Source organism: Xenopus laevis, chromosome 6S (assembly GCF_017654675.1).
Source record: "Xenopus laevis strain J_2021 chromosome 6S, Xenopus_laevis_v10.1, whole genome shotgun sequence".
NCBI lineage: Eukaryota > Metazoa > Chordata > Amphibia > Anura > Pipidae > Xenopus > Xenopus laevis.
The window spans coordinates 35,597,050-35,620,449 of NC_054382.1; the positions used below are offsets into that span (position 1 = coordinate 35,597,050).

The 23,400-nt window shown below is 36.8% G+C and overlaps 1 protein-coding gene across 5 annotated transcripts in view; it reads left to right on the top strand.

Annotated features, from left to right (window-relative positions):
* Nucleotides 1-23,400, top strand: part of creb5.S (cAMP responsive element binding protein 5 S homeolog) — a 290,942-nt gene that overhangs the window by 209,327 nt on the left and 58,215 nt on the right. For 4 of the 5 annotated variants that reach the window (XM_018269246.2, XM_018269245.2, XM_041567509.1 and 1 more), the window contains 2 exons: nt 11,448-11,574; nt 20,125-20,235. In XM_018269246.2, the coding sequence (XP_018124735.1) occupies nt 11,448-11,574; nt 20,125-20,235 (238 nt within the window). The remainder of the gene's footprint in view (nt 1-11,447; nt 11,575-20,124; nt 20,236-23,400) is intronic. The other variant, XM_041567508.1, reaches the window with a different exon arrangement.

Sequence of the window (23,400 nt, forward strand, 5' to 3'; positions counted from 1 at the left end):
TGTTCATACAGTGATGTGCCATAGTTCAATCCACTGAATAAGAAATGACATTCTAGCGGGAGTGAAGTAATGAAAATGCAATGTGTTCTATCTTTCTTCAAAACTCCATTGAAAAATGAAAAAATCTGTTTTCTGTTACTCATGGGGCAGAAACAATTTTACATACTTTGCAACAAATGACAGAACCTTTCATATGTACAGTATAATATTTCATATCATAGTAGCACAAGTATTCTTGTTAGCGAGATTTGTCTCTGCCAAGTCTTTTTTTCTATTGCACACTGCTTGAAATTAACATTTTATGATTTTGGGAGCTGCTTCCCCATGAAAGGCTGTTCTGTCTCCTTCACATACAAGATATATCAGTATCTTATAGGCAGTTTTGGTGCATTACTCCCTTCCGCATCCATCCCCTCCAGCTATCTTATCAGCTCTCTGGCTTTCTGTTGTGCCTCATTAGCTGTATTATATAGGATTTCCTGGTTCGTATGAGCAGGAAGTCTGGTGTGTGAAAACCATTGCTTCCTCCAGCAAAAGTCTATCACAAATATCCTCATTTAAGTTAAAAACAAAACATTAATTTATGGTGATGACCAATTGTCAAGTACTGCTATAGGTAGAGGATCTATTATCCGGAAACTCACTGTTCAAACGTCTCTGAAAGTTGCCATTTTTATTTTTTTTCTGTAATTATTAGATTTAATCCTAAAATAGAAGGTGCTAGTAGCTTTAAGGCATAGTGCACCAAACCCTGAATCCAGGAGTCACCAAGTTCCAAACATTTTGGATACAGATCCCATGCCCATAGTGTATGCAGCCCTGACTGTTCTTACACTACATATAATACCTAGTACAGCAAGCGAGTAAATTTGATACATAGAGAAAACCCCTTCCAAAAACTTTACAATCAGAGAGAATAGTTTGTGAGTTAAAGTTAAACATAGCCAGGTAGTATGTGAAGTATGTGGGTGGAGGGGGGGGGGCTGATGAATAAGGGCAGAATAATAAAAAGTACACTACTTTAAAAAAAATTGTATCTTGTTACTAAAATAATTTTGAATGTTTAATGATGTAACATGATTTTAGGAATCGTTTGTTTCTTTCTTTTTCTCTTTCTTTTTCTCTTTCTTTCTTTCTTTCTTTCTCAAAGCAACAGTTCTGTTGGAATTTATGTGGCTGATATCACGTTATAAGTATATGAGTATGAGTATTTCAGTACAGTGTTCCAAAGTCCTATAGGAAACCCATTGTTTACACCACTGCAGGATTTTGAATCCCTTAACCCAAATATTTAGATGAGGATTAAAACGTAGGATTTTCAATAGAACAGCAGTCCATATTCACAGTATTGACTTACTTTAGACATGGATTAGAACAGTATTACCCTATACAAACAGAGAGAAACCTGACTTCTACCCTGGTTTAGGTTGGGCGCAAAACTTCAGGCAGCTGTATGATGAGAAACCTGAGACTAAATATCATTCTCTAGACATTGAATCCAAGGTATGACAGGGATATGACTAGTTAAATGATTTCAGTGTCTCTTGAATTGTCCTTTGAAGGCCAGTCTATACCTAGGCAGTAAAAGTTGTACCTCAGAAACTCCTGGATGCCATTTATGACCTTCTATTTACTCTGATCCTGCTAATCTTGCAATACATTTAATAAATTGACTAATCATTAGATGGTTTTTAACTTTAGCATGTCACCAATTATAACCCATTTGTTCCATATGTATATACTCATCTTACCTATCATGACTGCATTGTGCATGCCCAAATTACCAGTACCAATCACCTCCCTGCAACTACAGAATGGGATTTGTTATCTGGAAACCCATTATCCAGAAAGCTCAGAAGGCCATCCTTTATTGACGCCATTTTAATCAAATAATTCAAAATTTTAAAAATAATTTCCTTTTTCCTTGTAATAATAAAACAGTATCATGTACTTGGTCACAACTAAGATACAATTAATCTTTATTGAAGGCAAAAAATCCTAATGGGTTTAATTCATGTTTAAATTATATTTTTAGTAGACTTAAGGGTAAGGTATGAATATTCCGAATACCCCAGAGCATTTTGGATAACAAGTCCTATACCTGTACTATTGTACTACTGATTTTACTTGGACAACATAATCTCCTGTGGAAATAAAGTATGCACCGAATTTAGGATTCAGTTCGGGATTCAGCCAGGATTCAGCCCTTTTCAGCAGGATTCGGATGTGGCCGAATCCTTCTGCCGGCCGAACTGAATCCTAATTCACATATGCAAATTAAGGGCGGGGAGGGAGATTGCGTGACTTTTTGTCACAAAACAAGGAACTAAAAAATGTTTTCACCTTCCCACCCGGATTCGGTTCGGTATTCGGCCAAATCTTTCGCAAAGGATTCGGGGGTTCGGCCGAATCCAAAATACTGGATTTGGTGCATCCCTAGTGGAAATTAGAGGTTTTGTTGTAAATTCTGTAGTGCAAAAGGTGTTTTGAAGAACAATGTGGCTAAGAAACCAAGGTAAATAAGAATGAATATTGTGTGATTCCCACAAAACAAAAAATAGATAATTGTAGGAAGTCTTTTTATTCAACTTCATGGCTTGCCCTATTTATTTACAGCTGGGAAGGTATTATGTTTCAGCACCAAATCAAATATGTACTGTGTTTCAAATAATAAAAACATATATGCTTAACCCAATAAAGATGTGGTGCTCATTTCCAGAAAAAAACCCACTGGCTCTGAACCAAAAGAAACCTAAATATTTTGCCAGCAGATTGCAGTTTAAAGTAATCCGCACATATTTCCCCTCTTTCTTATATCTCTTCCTAAAACATATGCCTGCTTCCTCAAGCACAAGCCCCCAGAGAACTGGCGGATAGTAAGATAAAAGCTTGGGTTAATAGGTTTATTGTTTCAACAAAATCAACGTTTATTCGTTCAAGATGCTAATAATTGTAGCTTGACTAATCCAGAGAGATAGATGCTTGAGCCACATGCAGCCTATAATGCCTGTATTCTGTTATTCAATGCGACAGGATTACAGGGCAGAGGAAATTACACCAAAAGAATCAGGGGAGATTTCAGTGACATACAAGACTTGGTATAGCCTGCTCTGGGCCTAGGCAGTAGGTCTGCAAGAGAAACCGCTGGAAATGAGAGTTTTACATTATTCGTGCACACTCACATTAAACTAGTTGGAGAATGTGATAGAAGGTACAACATTTGCAACATTTGCCCATATGTAGCAAATCACAGTACCCGATTGGATGATTGCTTTTAAACAGGGGATCAGTAAATGCTACCTGCTAATTGGTTGCTATAGGTTACTAGACCATAATAAACTTTGCCCCTAAGATAATGTTACTGAGTTGTTGATATACATTTTTTTTACTCAGCAAACTCTCCAGGCAGCTGAAAAAATTGGCCAAGTTACGATGTAATCAGTAACTATTGTCTGCTCTTGTTAGTGAGAAAATAAAATTGCTAGAGTGAAATATAATAAGTCATACCATTTGAACCAAATCATGTGTTGCTATGGGTTACTAGACTGACTGCAAACTTTACAACTTGACATTACCACACGTGTCTTTATAAAGAAAATGCAATATTCAGTTCTGTCCCCATCTTCTGCTTTGTTCAGTACTAAGGTGGGAGGGTACAGGATTTGTGCTTAATGTTATGGAACATTCCGTATTTTCCTGGATACAAAGATTAGGATTCTGCACATCCCTAGGTCTAATGCCAAACTGGAGTGCAAAATGGAGTGAACAGAAAGCACCCTGTAAACTAAGCATTGTCCCATGGGATGACATCGCTATTAAGGGAAACACTAGGGTGCGATATTGTGCCTCAATAAATTGCTAGTCATTGCACAACATTGTACCTTAAACTATTACATCTGTGCATTGTTGAAATGTCATTACCTTCCTTTTCAGTTTCTCAGTAATTTACATTTAGGGGGTTATTTACTAAGCTCCCGAATACCCGAAATTCCCTGAAATCCGAAAAATTCAAATTTTTTTTATATAAAATCTGACTTTTAAAAAAATCACGCATTTTTTAAATTTATTAAACCCCGAGGGCTAAAAAGCCCGAATATAAAAACACGGCATCTCAAACCTGTTGAGGTTGCATAAAAGTCAATGGGAACAGTCTCATTGATTTTTGGTTGTGTCGGGGGTTTTGGGCAATTTCACAATGTTTTCGGAGCTTTCGGGTGAAAACTCCGAAAAATTCGGAGATTTCGGGGAAAATTCACGAAAAAATCGTGAAAATCTGAGCTTTCCCCGCAAATGTAATAATATATAAGCGTTAAAAACCCGAGCAGGTTAGATCGGAGTTTGTAGCATCCGATATTGAGATAAATTCGGACCTTGATAAATAACCCCCTTAAGTCCTGTGTTTTTCTACCTTCAGCCATGATCACTTCTGTTTGGCTTTTAACTCCCCAGTCCTAATTTTTGAAAACTGACAAAAACATAAACTCTTGTGTAAACATCTGCTGTGCCCATAATCATTCTGTCTGCATACACCGAAGCGAAAAGTTGATTGGAAGTGTCTAGCATCAATAAGTTGCTCTGGTACCCTAAACAACTGTCCCTAGTTTAAATGTAAAGTTTATAGGTTTAATGTGTTTCATCAAAATGGTTTCCTGCTATGCAGATTAAAGGGCATTTTATGAAGCTGTAAATGCAATAAAACACACAAAAATACACTTTTACACAGTAGTTTTAATTAAAAAAAATTTTAAAAAACACATTAGCTATAGCTAGTAAAACTGAGCGAGATACTCAGTTAACTATACTCAGTTGACTTAAAGGATAACTAATGCATAATTAAAGAAGTATCTAGAAATGTTGTACATTATGTTTTGGGCTTCTGTACCAGCCCAAGGCAACCACAGCCCTCTAGCAGTAAAGATCTGTGTCTCCAAAGATGCCCCAGTAGCTCCCCATCTTCTTTTCTCTTGATTCACTGCACATGCTCTATGCTTGATTATTTGTTACAACCCCTAAGCTTAGCCTATAAACAGCTGCTCAGAGCCTACTGAGCATGTGACACAGACACTTTCCAAGATGGTGACCCCCTGTAACAAGTTTGAACTCCTGGATCATTGCTGCTATTGACAAGCTGAAACTTTAGACTGGTGCAATAAGTTCAGTATATAAAATATAGTTTTTTAGCCATATTAATTTTTAGAGTTTAACGGGGGAATGTAATAAAAATCGCTAACGGAAAAACTATTCGCAATGCGAAAAGTTATGCCTTTGCGCGAACAAATTTTGCTTTGTGCGAATTTAATATAGCTTTTGCGAGCCCGGAAATTGTTTAGTGACCACTTCCGACAGTGAAAGACCGTTTGCGAATTTTATAGTTTGCGCCAATGCGCAGTCAATGTAATAAAACTTCTTACTGAAAAAGTCGTTATGTTTGCTCCAAAAGATTACGACACCTTCAAGCACTTCTTATGAGTGCGCAATTAAAATTCGCAATGCGCAATTAAAATTCGCAATGCAATAACAGTTTAAGGAACAATATTACATTGCGAGATGTGGATTTTTAGTCTTATTGGTGCGAATTGTTTTGCTCTTTGCGACTTTTATTACATTCCCCTGCAAGTCTCCTTTAAAGTCATGTCACTTAAACATCCAAATAGCCGTTAGGTAGAATATATATAGACATAAAAGGTTGACATTGATGGACGTGTGTCTTTTTTCAACCTAACTTACTATGTTAGTGTAGAAATAATATAACAAGGTTCATCTGACAGCCAAACCCTACCGACCTCTCAAAGGGACTTTTTAGGGCACACCAGGAGATTAATAAATGTCTTGCTTCTGCAGCCGACTAATCACATGTAAAAGCATTCCCATCGGCAGCAATGTGAATCAGTGGTGGTAAAATCCATGTGTCTCTTCGGCCTCCCAAAATTGCTTGGTCTCCTCTTCAGGCATATGCAAATAAAGATTGAATTCTTACATATGAATCCTCTTGCATATCCTGTTTCACAAAGGATTCGGCCAAATACCAAAATAGTGGATTCAGTGCATCCCTACATTTTTTCCATAAAACGTCTCACCTAAAGACCTATAGTGATTAAAGTTATGAACACTGCCTACTATTTGTTTATAGATTGCCATGAAACCATCCCCAGCTGGCAAAAATTTGTTCTTTAAATATCGATTCAATTTAATTTTTCAAGAAATATGCCATTCAAAGCTTATAGAAAGGTTAGGTTAGTAGAAAAGAAATTTAATTATATTAAAAAGCTATGGTTTTTAAACTAAATTTAGCGGGTTATTTATTAAAGTCTGACTTTTTTTCTGGTTGGACTTTTAAAGGGGAAAAACACCATTTTTTCATAGACAAAAAAACTCAACTTTTTCATGATTTATTAAATTCGGATGGTGTTAAAAGCCAGAATAACAAAGTACTCCAACTCAGACCTGCCGTGTTCATGTAGAAGGCAATGGCAGATGTCCCGTTGATATCCTGATCTGCGCTGGGTTCCATTCAATAATCCACAAATCAAAATTGGCGGCGGCGGCGTCAAAACCGTCGCCAGCAGCAAAACATGGAAATTTGTCGCGAATTCTCGCCTGCCGACTAAATTCACCTGTCACTATCCACAATAAGATTTTGTGATTTCAGGAGTAAAAGTCTAAAGTTTCGGGTGTCATATCCAAAAAAGTTGCATTTTTCGACGACATTTCTGAAAAAATCATATGATTCGGAAAAAACTGAAGATTTTTCCCGCACAAGTAATTTTCAGAAAAATTCCTTGAAAAATAGAGGGGATAAGTCCGTGAAGATTTGGTCGGAGTAGTTTTCAGAAAATAGTGAGGATTTTTTTTTCTCCTTTGAAACACAGCTGTTTTGGTCCAAAACTTTCAAGTAAGGTAGCAGTGACCCAGCTGTCTTGGAGTCTATAGAGAGTTGCGCCTGGAAGTCTAGGGAGATATACCACCATAAGTGTTGTGTGTTAAAAAAAAATAAGCTTCTTCAACTTCAGTTTTCCCCTGTACCTTGATCAGATACACCATCTTCTTCTGAATTTTAAAGGTACAGAGATTTACTGGAATCTTTATGTGATTATCCTCTTACCCAATAAAGGTATCACCTTTACACCACTCTTTATGTTTTATATTAGAAGTTGTACCGTACAACTTTTAAATTGACTAATATGGCTCAAAACCTTTACCTGTAACTAGCATGTTCTTCAAAACAGATGCACTGTAATGTGATATGCTCTCTGCATATGTTGTTAGGTTCCAATAACATTGTCATTGCTGTCTTGTTGATTGAAAGGGCTTTCTGCTTGTGTGATTTCAACTGACCCTTTTGAAGCTGTTCACCTTTACATGTGAGATGAGCTCTATTGGGGTCCTAAAAGATTCATGCACACACTGAGGGGCCGATTTACTAAAATTCGGATTTCTATTTTTTTCACAAATAGGTATGGGATCCGTTACCCAGAAACGCATTATCCAGAAAGCTCTGAATTACGTAAAGATGTTCTGCCATAGACTCCATTTTATCCAAATAATCCAATTCTTAAAAAATTATTTCCTTTTTCTCTGTAATAATAAAACAGTACCTTGTACGTGATCTGAACTAAGATATAATGAATTCTTATTGGAAGCAGAAACAGCCTATTGGGTTTATTTAATATTTACATGATTTTATAGTAAACTTAAGGTATGAAGATAAACATTACATAAAGATCTATAATCTGGAAAACCCCAGGTCCTGAGAGTTCTGTATAACAGGTGACATACCTGTACAAAACTTCTCCAAGTAAAAGTAGTCAAGGTCCTATAGAAGTTAATGGGAGCTACACTGATACCATTGGACCTTTTTTAACCATTCAGACTATTAGAGGTTTTCAGATTTTTTAGAGCATCATTCAAAGTTTTTTCCGTTCCTACTTTTTATAATCTGAACTTTTTATAACTTTCATGGCATTCGTGATTTTAGAGAAACTTGGGGGCAGATTCACTAAAGGGCGAATTGACGCCCACAACTGCTTTGCACACATTGCACCACTTCACCAGGCGCAAATTCACTACCACTATGTTAATTCACTAATATGCAAAGTTGCGCCCTGGGCGCATTTTTGCTAGTGTTACTTCGGCAGTGCGAGCATTCATAGCGAAGATGCGTTAGCGTTTGTTTGTGCCTAGGGAAAATTCGCTAGAGATCTTGTGCTTAGGTCAATTTGCATACGGCGGGTAATTTAAAGTTGTATGTAGGTCTTTATTTTAAATGTTGGTGCAAATGCTTGAAGTTACCACTTTTTATTACACATGTCCAGGGAACCTTAATAAAGACAAGAGAGTTAATATAATGCCCTGCACATGAGCCCACTGTAAAATTAACGTTACATATGTTATAAAATGTGTGGAGAAAACCAATCACCCAATAAACTAAGTTAGGACTTTTGCAGACAATCCCGCTTAAATGAAAGAAAAGTCGCCAGCGATTTTTCAACTTTAATGCATTTTCAGCACACAGGATGTGATGTAAGCGACAGAAGATTGAGGAAGATGTAGCTTCTTTTAAGCACTTCGCCTGGTCTGAGGTGGCGAATTCAACTCCAGCAAAAGGGGTAACATTCAGTAAAATCCGCACTTTAGTGAATTTGCAGAGTAACGATCGAGAGATAGAGTGCGAATGTCCGGTTCGCTAGCGAATTGGAGCCTGCGCCTGCTACTGAATTGGCGATGTCCCTGTGGGTGGCAACGCTAGCGAAAAGTGAATCTGCCCCTAAGTTTATCGTGGTTTCAAAAAGCTCTAAAAGCACTTAAGTTCAACCTTTCATAAATGGACAACACTAGGGGGCACATTTACTTAGCTCGAGTGAAGGAATAGAAGAAAAAATACTTCAAATTTTGAATGTTTTTTTTTGGCTACTTCGACCATCGAACTTCGACCTTTGACTACGACTTCGACTCTGAATTGAACGATTCGAATAAAAATCGTTCGACTATTCGTCCATTCGATAGTCGAAGTACTGTCTCTTTAAAAAAAACTTCGACCAAGTACTTCACCACCTAAAACCTACCGAACATCAATTTTAGCCTATGGGGAAGGTCCCCATAGGCTTCCTAACAATTTTCTGATCGAAGGAAAATCGTTCGATCGATGGATTTAATCGTTCGATCAAATGATTTTTCCTTCGATCAGAAAATTGTTAGGAAGCCTATGGGGACCTTCCCCATAGGCTAACATTGATGTTCGGAGTCAAAGGATTTTACTTCGACGGTCGAATATCGAGGGTTAATTAACCCTCGATATTCGACCTTAAGTAAATGTGCCCCTTGGTATATGGTTAACCTTATGAGGGCTGTAGTCTGCTCTGTGCTGCTGTCACTTACTGAGCTTAGGGGCCCACTCACAACATACAGTACACATAGAATATCAATGTCACAATATAAGGCTGATTAGTAATTAATACAGATAATTAGTACATGGCAGCTCAGAAACCAGTGCAACTAGCATCAGAATCAGAATTGAATCAGCCCTGCAGCATAAGCTTATATTACAGATCAACCTCATTTTCTGCTTGATAATTTGCAAAGACCCTAAGCTTAGCTTCTCAACAGCTGCTCAGAGCCCACTGAGCATGTGAGTGTCACAGACACTTTCCAAGATGGTGACCCCCTGTGACAAGTTTGAAGTCCTGGATCATTGCTGCTATTGACAAGCTGAAACTTTAGGCTGGTGCAATAAGTTCAGTATATAAAATATGCCATTTTTAGTAACATTTATTTTAGGTTTTTTTAGGTATTTTAGGTTTATTTTTAGGTTTAGTTCTCTAATGTAAACTGATGCTGCTGGTGTTCTTTGAACAACGGTTATATGCCTATGCATGACTGAAGCACTGCAGCTGTAATTTTGTGAAAGCAATAAAAGGTATCTATGCTGTTACCTTTGTCCAAGCAAAATGCTTTGTATAGCTCAGCTCAATCTGGTTAATGGCAGTGAAGCAATGTGACAAGTCAAGTCTATAGATTTGCAGTTCTTCTGGGATTAGCTACAAAGTTATGTATATTTGTGACTGTAGCCCATGGTACTTAGGTAGGTGTGTGTGCTTATTAAACCTACCAAGAACTCAAGACATGCATTGCTGAGTCATCACATCAATACAGAGCTTTATATGCAAGAGCTGTTCTGGCTTAAGGTATTTTATTATGGTTTTCGTTAATGGCTGCCTCCACATTTAAGACTATCATCTTGAAATAATTTAAACTTCCTTTGGTCTTGTTACATGCATGCCCTTTAATATACAGGCTTTCCCTTTGGGCTTCCAGTCTGCTCCTCATCTTGTTTCTCTATACATAAACCCTTGTATTAACATAAATCCGCATAAAAAGGTTATTATACTCTTTTGTGTCGTTTTAGAAATGTCTATAGACATGATTTTTATATTAGCTTCAAAAACTGTTTTGTTTTTTACTTAATTGAATTATAAATTATTTTAATTCATTTGGGTTTGGAAACAGCTAATGGTTTCCCGTGACAGTGATTACATTGTCTGAAAGAAATACTGGAAATATGATTTTTGAATGTTTTCATTAATTTTCTTTACCTTAAATAATATCTAAACTAATCTGCTAATTTTTTTTACAGGGCAATTCATTTTATTGCAAAGGTTTCTCAAAAGTTTATAAATACATTTGCCTTATTAACCCATAAATGACAACATAGGAAGTTGGTTTTAAAGCAACAATAATATCTTGGTACACAGTAATATCTAGGTACACCACAAAATCTGGCATTAAGTACATTCTACGGTAGTGTACGTACAAGAAGCAGATATGATAACAGGGCAGCGATTGAGTAAGAATGTACTGGAATGAATACTCACCACAAAGTTGTATTTCTCCATAGAGCTTTAAAGCTTAAAAAAGGAAACCTTTAAAAAAAAAAAAAAATGTAAAGTAGATCCACTTGTTGATATGGGCCTGGGAACTGAACCAGTGTGCACCTCGTAGTCAAATGGAACAGGTCTAAGAGTCATTCAAAGTCACACACATGAAAATATGTCATATATTATCTTAATATTACTTTGGGGAATTTACATGTAATTCACCTCTGAATATCTATTTACTCAATCATGCAATATAAATAGGATTGTGTTTATTTACCATATATAAAAAGAATAAAACCTCAGAAAACCTTCTGGCATTGAACACTGTTGCCTGCAAATTTTTTTTTTTTCTTTTGACTCTTAGCTATTTGTGGTCTGGGAAATATAGCACAACGTTTTGTGATATTCTAGAATTCTAGAAAAGCTGGTGCCCCTCTGTTATTGTAACCTACAGTTACAGGACCTTGGTTGGACTATCTCAGGGGCTAGTCTGACATGTGAGATAATGTGCAGCAGTAATGCTTATTAATTGTTACTTCTGCCTCAAACTAACCATGTTCTCTTCCTCTTTACCAGGCCTGTTCCAGGCTCTCTTTCCTCACTACTACATCTGCACAACAGACAAAGACAGCCCATGCCTGCTTCCATGCCTGGCACCCTCCCCAACCCCACCATGCCTGGATCTTCAGCAGTACTGATGCCTGTAAGTCCTTTAAATTGCATTTTACCAAAACTGTAATTGTTAAAATGTACATTTTACAAAAAAAGGTTATTCATCATTATGTTCATGAATTCATGAACAGAAATGTTCCTAAACCATGAAAGTCTAGCTAAATCCACTCAGGGATGAAATGTGATGTTTAACTGTCCATCTCAAAATGTTCTGCATGGGTGTCCGCAGAAAATTTTCCAGGGGAAGGCAAGTAAGCTAATATCACATAGGGTAACATCCTACTAAAGATGAACCCATTCAAGACAATGCAGAAGTTAGCCTAATTAAGACTTGCCTCAGGGTGGGAAGTATAAAAATGTTTTGTTTTGTTGGGAATTACATTTACAAACAAATACTTGGAACTAGCTGGAGAAGTGGGGCAACTGCCCTCTCTTGCCCCCTTCTGCGGACACCCATGATGTTCTGATCTAAATATATGGCATCAGTTTCTTTAAGGGGCATCCTATTAAACAGTTTGGCCAATCAGACTTTCCAGTGATTGTAGCTATTGTTGATTGGCCAAATTGAAAAGCTAAGGAGTGAAGTTCTACACAATTTCATTTGGTCAACAATTGTGGCCCAACTGCAGATGTTTCTAAACTGTGCAGCTTAAAGAGGCATACCAGGGTTTTCCAAAAAAAGTGTGTGTGTGTGTGTGTGTGTGTGTGTCGGTTTTCAAGTCCTAACATTTACTTTACTAGGTGGCACTATCTCTCCATCATGTTTTGATACTGAACTCCTTGTGAATCTCCCGCAGGCATAACTTTCTTTCCCCATCTGTTTTTCTCTTAAAAAGGCTGGCACTGAGTACGATGCCAGAAAGGTTTATTCTCATCTTGTCTAAACTTGGAAGGTATTCATTACACACTTGCAGGTTCAATTTCAGGACAAAGCTGAATATCTCCATTGGTTTCGTTTAGTATAAGTAAACACTATCAGACACATTGGTGACAAAATTACAATATGAATTGAAGAGAGGCAATGACATTTAAACAACAGGCACAAAGTGACATAAACTGATATTGGGCCAAAAAGAAAACCAGTTGGTATCTCTATAATCTTCAGAAGTCTCTGTTTTTTTTTAAACATTGTGAATTTCTTGAAAGTACCTTGCCAAATCCCCAGCTCTTCCCTTTAATTTAAGGTTTTTCTGGTCTCTCCTCTCCACTCAGCAACTAACCCCATTCTACACTATGTGGTAACATAGAATATAGTCTCAGAAGACTCATTATAATCTTAATGATATGGGACTAGCTGACATTTCTAAGATAATGATCCAGTCTGGGCATTTTTAAGACTATATTTCATGTTACAATTGAGATTCTAGAGGAATTGGGGTTTAAAAAATCCAGGACTGGATCATTATCAGCCTCATGACATGGGGTTAGTTGACATTTATAAGAAATATACTTATTTTGCACACCCAAAATAACACAGTTTATGTATTTAACAGTATTATATATTTAACAGTATTTGTGTATTCCTTCCATTTCTTTATTCCCTCCTGTTCTAAATTGGTGCTCTGTATTATTTGGTGTTATGTTTCAATTATGAATTGTTTGCTACTTCAAATCAGTGGGGGACTTGCTGAAGTTGCAGCCATGACAACTTCTTCTGGTAATAAATGTGTCAAAGTTTCCTAGAGGGGGAATTAAAAAAAACTTGTGAAAGATCCTTCAACTAATTTTGTCTGTTGCTCTCAGCTATTGTTAAAAGGAGAGTTCAACTTGATGCTCCTTGTGCAAGAAGAACCTTTTATGAAGGAGCATTCCTACAAGCTAAATTTTTGCCATTTTTGCACACTCCATTGACTGCTGCCTCCATTTGTATTTATTTGTTTTAAATGCTGTAGGTAAAGCTGACCATACATGGGAAGATTTAAGCTGCCAATTTGCCCCTTCAGGCCAAGTCATCAGTTTATATGCCTGTGTATGACCCCTTTGCCGGCTGCCTCCCAAACAGATATCTGGCCGAAAAATAGCATGGTATCTATCAAGCATTGACATGTTGATGAATTCCTCCTGCACAACCCCCGCTCCATGCTACGATCATTGGTCCTAGGGCCTGTGATTGGATCAGCCAAATTAGGCCCTTGCTCCCAGATGCTACTGTCTATGGCAAGCTTCAGTGTCTGACTGATATCTTTCTGTACACCAAAAACTATTGGTAGAATAGTATCATTTTGTAACTGACAGCTTTAAATGTTCGGGACCTGGGGTTTTCCTGATAACGGATATTTACGTAATATGGATCTTCATACCTTAAGTCTACTAGAAAATCATGTAAACATTTAATGAACCCAATAGGCTGGTTTTGCCTCCAATAAGATTAATTATATCTTAGTCTAGATCAAGTACAAGGTACTGTTTTATTATTACAGAGACAAAGGAAATCATTATTAAAAATCTAGATTATTTGGATAAAATGGAGTCTATGGGAGACAGGCTTTCTGTAATTCAGAGTTTTCTAGTTGATGGGTTTCTGGATTACATAATAACCAGATTCCTTATAAACTCGTTTACTCAGACGTAAATGGTCTTGTGTTGATTTCTTTCACGGAAGTAATCATGCTGGCATAGAATGAAATATCTTAGAAGTAATCCCTGTTGTTTCTGAATGACAATATTTTGTAACATTCATAAACATGTCATTATTTTCGCGACTTTGCAGAATTCAAGACGTCTGAAAGCTCGTTTTACTGATTGGTTGGAGACAGATTTCTAACACATATTTGCATTGCCATGTTTCTACTACATGCCACGTATATTGCAGCCTATTACAACAGCTTAGCCTCGTGGCACATGGGTTGTATCTCTGTTAGCATTTTTCGACATGCCAGCAAAAAGTGTTGGTCAGGCTTGGGTGCTTCTCCACCGGCTGAACAATACCATTGGAGGAGAATAAGTCTATTGTCCAATGAGCATTAGTTTGACTTCTGGGTGCAGACACAGAAGAACAAAGAACTGCTAGTTCTAAGAATCAGGCTGTAGCTGCAAGGTCTACTGTACTGTATTTAGACAATGAACTATGGGACCTTTGCTTGACTTTGGCAAATATAGGCACTGCATATCGTATTTACATTTGCTTCTTTATTTGCGCATTTATTTTCAGTAATTAAAGGTAAATAGATAGACTGCGCAAATAAGAAATGTTTTCAATATAGTTAGTTATCCAAAAATGTTATGTATAAAGGCTGGAATGACTGGGTGTCTAACATAATAGTCAGAACACTACTGTTCTGTTATGTTAGACATCCAGTCACTCCAGCCTTTATAGATGACATTTTTGGCTAACTAACTATTTTACACAGCCTATCTATTTACCCAGTTTTTATTTTTTACAATGAACTGTTCCTTTAAGTAAATATTAAGATCTTTTACATCTTGCCTTGAACCACCATTTCACGATGGTCTGTGTGCTGACTCACAGACCAGAAATACTGCAACTCTTACTGTAAAAAGAAGAAGTGTTGGAGCAAAATAAAGAACTCTGTCTTTTAATTGGCTCACGTGACCTAACTTGTTTGGTATGTTTGTGTGCACAGTGAATCATAGGATCCCAGGGGGCAGCCCTTATTTTATAAAATGGCAATTTTCTATTTATGATTACCCAATGGCATATACTCCTAAAATTATATTATTATGAAAATAGTTTGTTTACATGAAGCAGGGTTTTACATATGAGCTGTTTTATGCAATAGAGACCTACGTTGTTTGGGGGGTTTAGTTTTCATTTAAAGGATCATTTGGTTTTTTTCTCCTACATTTTATCAAAATTATATTGGTAACTGATAAATGATATTGATAACTATTTAGCTTGTCCTTTGTTAGCCTTTTGTTACCTGTTCTTATGGACAAATTAGCATATCACAGAAAAACAAAGTCATACAAGCCAGCCATATTTAATTCAAGGGGCATGATCATATCTTAGAAAAATGTAACCATTTAAGGCCCCAGACACACATGCGTTTTTACCGCACAGTCCGCTCAGCGTTTTTTAAAAAGCTGACTGCTGTGTAAATATGCTCGTGTAGTGTGCCATTGCTTGAGCTTGAAACTTTTAAGCGTAGTTACTCAGCAATCAGCTTTTTTTAAAAACGCACCGCGTTTCTGTGCGGTAAAACCGCGTCACCTTTCTGTGCGGTAAAATCACGTTTCCGCGCAGTAAAACACATGTGTGTGTCCAGGGCCCAAGGCCACCATATTTAGTTTCAGGGTGTAACAACAGAGAAAAAGGAAAACACTTACTTGACTAATGTACTGTTTCAGAATAGATCTTTTTACCAAAATCATGGTGTTTGGAGATCTATAAAAGGTTTTCTATGGGTCCAGTAACTTCTCCTTCTAACAGACATAGCTGCATGATTAATTTAATGAGAGCTCAGCTGTAACAAAAAGAACATTTGTGGTTTGAGTTTCTACCAAAAAATAGTTTGTCAGCATAGTCTCCTTGGCTTTTTAATACGTATCTGTTAAGTACTGTAAATCTCCTTATAATACTAACGCCACATTGGGCATGCATCCTATCTTGCATCTGGAGAGGTTACTTATTAATCAAGTCTTGTGGGAATCAACTAATGTGCAAATTATCTGAAGCATTAGACTAAAATAAAGACAGATCTTGGGATTTTATATATACCGCCTTATTTCTGTTAATACATCACTCCGCTCACCGTATCTGGGAACTTTCAAGTTCTGAGCAAGTTTCTCAGATTATAGAACTATAGCGAATCCCAATCTACATTCCTTCAAGCATGTTCTCTTTCCCAGCAGTCACCACTGTTCACTATATCTGGTAAATTGTTCTGAGCCAGTTTCCCAGAATCTAGGCAAAATTAAATTTGCAAATAACTAAAAACTTTTAAAAATGTTATTTCCAATGGACATTGGAAAGTTGCTTGCAATTATATTTTCTTTCATGATGCAAAAAGTTTTAGAGTGGATGTCTCCTTTTATACGGTTTACAGTGTTTTAGATGGTAATCCTATTGATTTGGTGTCTGCTATATCACACCAAACATTGGGCCACCCTACCCACTTGCCCTGTAATAACTCCCCCTTACCTTAAAACATTGGGAAGCAAAGGTCATTCAATAAGCCTTAGGTTTACAAGTTGTGAGACTGATAAAGTCAGAATTACTGCATTTTATTGATTCTATAAGGATGAAGTTAAAGAGAATGTCAATACAAAAAAAAAAAATTTTGTCTAATAAAATAAAACATAATACTAAGCAACTTTGTAATATACATTCATTACACATTTCTTATGGTTTTTAAGTTATTTGTATATGTATTGCTATTGAAAGCAGTGCTTGTCCCTTTCTTTTCTCTGCCATGATGGCTCAGACTGTTGAAACAATGTAAGACAAGGCAGCTGATTATCAGACCTTTGCTGCTGGAGAACTAAGACTTTTGCAACATTGTTTAAAAAAATTAAAAAGTAACAACCGGGAGTTAAGCAAATGCTGCTTTCAATAGAAATAACTTTAAAGCACTGAACATTTTTAATAAATGTATATTGAATAGTTGCTTAGAATTGTGTTTTCTTTTAGTTAGCAATTTTCTGTTTTGAGGTTGACTTGCCCTTTAAGGAACAGTAGGCTAAAACAATTTTGACGCACAGTTTCAAAGCCAAGACATCTAGGGGTTAAACATATCAGTTTGAATGGTTCCAGGTACGCTACTGCTAAATTAGTTCATTTACATGGTACGGTTATTTGTTTGGCTAATTTAATTTTATAGCCGAGAGCCTTCAAAATGATTTTTGGAATGTGAATTGCAAAAGAATACATATACCTTGTCATGCCTTTTCCACTTTTTTTTTTACTAACCACAAAGACATCAGCGTTAGCATAACGTCTAGCAAAGGTATCCGATTCCAGTTTGTACGATCTGCTGCAGTATACTGGACTGACAGGGCTGTTTGGCAAAACATAACTGGCTATCAGCACCGTGATTATGTAACCATCTATCATAGTGAGCTGCAAATCCTGAGCTGGGTTCTAACTAAGTCCCCAAATCTGGTAACTGCTTGTGTTCAAATATTCCAGATAAGATTGTGTAGAACACAAATATATAAGTGTGAGTGTGTGTATGTCTGCAAGTGTGCTTGTGTGCATGTATGTATGCATGTGTTATGCATGTGTTATGCATGTGTGCATGCACTACAATCGTATAGGTCGTGATATTTGTACACTCGCCCAAGTGTTGCATCCACAGGGAAAATAAGATTGTGTAGAAAACCCATAAATATGTGCATGTAAGTACAGAAATGAACTTGACGGCCCTGTCATCAGTAAATGAATGTACAAGATTAATGGCTTGTACATTTAAAAGCTTTTAATAAGCAAACCTGGCTGCAGATAAGCACACTGGCAGATTTCTAGCTGTTTTTGATAAAATAGATGAAGGCATAACAGTCTGTCTATCACCCAGCCAAACAAGTCTGAAATATGAAATCCTCCTCCTCCTACTTCCAGAACTTTCTAGTTACATCCCCTCCATACATATTCCTCACTAAAACTTTAAAAACAGATTTATAAATGTTTTAATTCATTTTTTTTCTTTTTAATGTTCTCGATCGGAAGAAACCCGAATGCAACTGAAAATCACATTTAAAAGGACAGATTTTTTCAGTCTTGCATGTGTAACGCATTATAAAAATGGCAGCAGTGTTGCTTTTGGATATTATGATTTATGCCATCACAGGGCAGGCAAACACTTCTATATGGAAAAGGTCTCAGGCATCCTAAAGAATGTGCGAGTGAATAGCCTATAATCTAGTTAATAAAAATATCAAAAAAAAACTTGAATTTATGTTTCTTAAATACGACAATTCATAATCCTATGTGCATGAGACCTTATTGTAGCATGCACAATATATAGTGAATAAAGTTTTTTTATACAGGTCATGGAACTCCGAGGTAACTTCTAATATCCTCATATTTTACAACTGGGGGTACTTTATTTATTATAATACACAAAAATTTTAGTAAGTCATGTGACAGAAATGACATCACTACTCACCGTTTATAACTGATGACATCACTACTCACCGTTTATAAGGATATAATTTACAGGATATTCATGGCTTTTGTGTATTATTCATGTATAACAACAACAATAAATAATATTTCTGATTAGTTGTGAAGCTTTTTCATATTTCTCATTTCCATTAATCATGATTTGCTTAGCTCTATACCTGCAGCTGGGGGCTGTGTTTTGCACACCTGGCTAACAATAGAAAAATAATCCTCCATCACCCCTAAATGTAGGCTGTTTTTCCCATTGTCACTGTGTTTCCCAGCACCTTTATGACTAAAATAAGCCACAAAAGCAGTGCAGAGTTATCTTACAGGACAGGAATTACTGCTTTAGGGCCACATAAAGTCCCCTTGTAGTCACATGGCTTCAGTAATAGAACACATTAAGCTGTACCATTTAGATATTTACCACATTGCAGTATATCTTTAAAGGGCAAAAAAATAAAATCCAATTTTTCCTTTCTTTAGTGAAAAAGAAACCTATCTCTTATATACTTCAATTAAAAAATGTGTACTTTTATAAACCTGACTGTATGCAGTGAAATTCTCCCTTCATTTACTGCTGTGGATAGGAATTGTCAGATGGTCCCTAACTGCTCTGCAGGGAAACAATCATAGTAATGAACAGCAGGGGAGCCCATGCCTTACTTCCCAGCCATGCAGAACTCATGCAGCTTTGTTTGTTTCCCTGTAGAGCAGTCAGCGACTGTGTAGAAATTTGTAGTGGATTTTATTTTTGCCTTTATATCCCCTTTCCAACACCAGCTGCGGGGACAAAGATCATGGAGCCAGATTTAAACAGATAAACTGGGATTCTATTTGGAGGATTATTTTTGCTGCAGCCACTGGTTCTGCAGAGTTGGAGAAAGTTTGTATTAAACAATACAAAAACTATAAAATCCACATTAGATTACATAACAACACAGGGCCCAGTGCAGTCTGCATATTCTGATTATTAATCAGTCTGGCTTCTGGCAGAATTATTTGCTGCTTTGATAATTTATGACGATCCCTAAGCAGCCCAGACCACACTGAGCATGTGCACAGTCTTGGTCTTGCACCGATGTTTAACAAAGTTACAATATGGTGACCCCATGTGGCCAACTTTGAAAGCATACTGTATATCATTTGTTTGATTGGGTTTGTGGTGCAGTTCGTGTTTATGTTTAGTATACAAAATACAGTGTTTCTAGCATTATTCATTTTTAGACTTTACTTCCCCTTTAAGCATCAGCGATACCACCCCAAATATTATCTGTCCAGCTATAACTGCTGCTGGACGCCTGCAGATTTTATGTATAAGTATATGTTTATATGCATTTGAAATTAAAACTATTTGCTAATAACTTAGAGCAAAAGTTCTCAACTTTCCCCTTTTGGTGGATCAAAACACTCCTAGAATCTTCTGTCAGCACACGTATTTCCATAAACAAAATTCTTAATGGTGTTGAAATATAGCTGCCACTGATGTGTCCCTGTTTTTCCTCATGTTTTACACAGATGGAAAGACAGATGTCAATGAGTTCCAATATCATGGTGATGCAGGGCCCAAACATAAACAATCCTTGCGCTTCACCTCAAGTCCCACCAATGCACTCAGAAGCTAAAATGGTAAGGAGATGGCTGCTGTTTTTGGTTGGTTTGGGGTCTTAAAGGAAAGTGATAATTTATCTTGACATTTATTTACACAATCTAAGACAGTGTACAATAAAGGCAAAGCTTGTTGTGTACCAAAAGAAAAGAAAGAACAGTGGCCATACGGACTTTGAAAATCTGAGTCCAATTTGAGGAGCTGAATATGTATGAGTGAGTGTGTGCATATTAGAGTGCCTGAGTGTTTATAAGATAAGTGAGTACAGGAATAGATAAGTATGGGTTAGTGTGCAAGTTCTTCACAGTCAGGACAGTGAGGTTGTGGAATGCACTGCCGGGTGATGTTGTGATGGCTGATTCAGTTAATGCCTTTAAGAATGGCTTGGATGATTTTTTGGACAGACAGAATATCAAAGGCTATTGTGATACTAAACTCTATAGTTAGTATAGGTATGGGTATATATATATATTTTATGTGAAAGTAGGGAGGGGTGTGTGTATGGATGCTGGGTTTTTATTTGGAGGGGTTGAACTTGATGGACTTTGTCTTTTTTCAACCTGATTTAACTATGTAACTAACTATATGAGAGCATTATTAAAAGATGTGGTTATTGGACTGTTCTAGTTCAGGGCTCCAGATATTGGGCCTTACTTAGCCCAAAACTAGGTTACAGTGTGGCTTTCAGGTGTATCCAGGAGTGCAAAAGTTACTCTTCAATTTAAATAAATCAGTCTGTAAACCATTATAGTGTAGACCAGGGTACAATATGCAGATAAATTCACACTTTCTCCCTTTTTGATGAAGCTAAAAGAAGAATTTGTTCAAAAAAAAGGCCAAGTGGTGTTACCAGAAGTTTGCATTTGCTAAACCCGTGCTAGGGGTCTGGGGGTTGTACAGTTACATGTCTTTCCCTTTTTTCGGAGTGTATATAATAAATATAATTTATTGATAAAAGCATGACATTTGAATGGATATGCTCTTTAAACTGTTCTCCCAACTGTTATGAAATGTTTATTAAAAGTACAAAAATATATCTAGATGCGAATGTCTGATTTTAATTTTGAGAGCGCACATTGTTTTGTTTTGGAAGAATACGCGAGGATCAGATCAAGTAGTTTGTATCCATAGCAGAATTTGTAAACCAAGCAATTGTTGAAAGGTTGTCAGCAATCAGTGACTGCTGAACATTCGGAACAGAGTGCCCATGGCGGTTATGTAAAGTGCACCATTGTAGCAGAGCGAGAGCGATGTCATAAACAGATGTGCTTCGAATTCCCAGTATTTGATTCAGTCTCGGCTCAGAGAAATATTTTTGTATTGTCATAGAAATCAAATGGCTGCACATAACAGATGTGAAAAAAAACGAATTGATAGATTCTTGTTTTTGTTGCCGCCCTCAGAAATGGTAATAATAATAATGTTTAAAGAGTTATTAAAAGTCAGGGCTTCAATGCAAATGAATTAGTTGGATCTGGTTTGATTGGGTCCATGGCAAGAATAATTTGGCTTCTCTCCTGCAGCATTTCTTACATTTCAAATTAATGATTGTTGCTGATCTGAGGGTTATAGTTGAACCCCTTTGATTTTGTATAAGAAAGGAGAAAGCAGTACAGGTATGGGATCCGTTAACCGGAAACCCGTTATCCAGAAAGCTCTGAATTACTGATTGTGTCCCATAGACTGCATTTTATCCAAATAATCCAAATTTTATAAAATGATTTCCTTTTTCTCTGTAATACTAAAACAATACCTTGAATTTTCAATTCGACCCTTGATAAATCTGCCCCCTAAGGTACGAATTTCAAATTCATGTTAGTTTTTTAACTCACATGAATTCCATTTCACTCAAAATTCGAATATTCTATTATTTATTTATAAAATTTAAAATGTAAAACGGATTTTACAGACTTGAAAACTCGAATCGAATCGAAACGAGTTTTACCAAACTCTTTTTCTCTGAAAAAATGTCAGGAAGGCTACAAAAAACTCCAAATTGGTCACTGCACCTCTCCCATTGATTTATACAGTAATTTGTCAGGTTTTAGGTGGCGAATAGTCAAATTCTTAAAGGGCCAGAGTATAATAAATCCTGAAAATCTATTTTTTTTTTAAAAAAACTACAATCGAGTTTGGATAATCCCCTAGTTGAATTTGACCGTTCTGACAATAAAAAAAATTTGAAAATTCAAATTTGAATTAGAATTTTCAATTCGACCCTTGATCAATCTGCCCCTTTATTTTCCCAGCAGAGGTTCAATCAGCCCTAAAACAATAATGATCCAGGCCTTCAAAGTTGTCCACAGGAACTTGTCATCTTGGATCCTACTAGGCCATTTTTGAGTACAAGTGACACTGTACATGTTCAGTCTTTCTAGGAAGCTGAGAAACTAAACATAGCGGTTGTGGGTAATGTGGTTGGTCTGTCATAGATGTTAATGCTACAGGGTTAATTATTAAATGCTGATATGGAATATACTGGTTTCAGAGGTAATGTAAACCTGAATTAATTACTAATTAGCTATCTATTGTGACATATATTCTATTTATAGTGCATATTTTAATCTGGTATCTAAGCTCAGGTCGCTGACAGCAGCCCAGAACATGAGCTATAAATCTTCACTTTGGACTGGTACAGCAGCACAAAACATAACATAGTTCATTGGCAACATTTATGTGTTTTACTCACAATGTAGGGCTGGAACTAGGGGTAGGTATAAGAGGCACCTGGCTAGAGTGCAATGATGGGGGGACTTTTAAAGGGATACTGTCATGGGAAAACATGTTTTTTTCAAAATGCATCAGTTAATAGTTCTGCTCCAGCAGAATTCTGCATTGAAATCCATTTTTCAATGCAAAACAGATTTTTTTTATATTCAATTTTGAAATCTGACATGGGGCTAGACATATTGTCAGTTTCCCAGCTGACCCAGTCATGTGACTTGTGCCTGCACTTTAGGATGGAACTACTACTTTCTGGCAGGCTGTTATTTCTATTAATGTAACTGAATCAGTCTCAGTGTTACTTGGCATTTACTATTGAGTGTTGTTCTTAGATCTACCAGGGAGCTGGTATCTGGTTACCTTCCCATTGTTCTTTTGTTAGGCTGCTGGGGGGGGAGGGAGGGGGGTGATATCACTCCAACTTGCAGTACAGCAGCAAAGAGTGACTGAATTTATCAAAG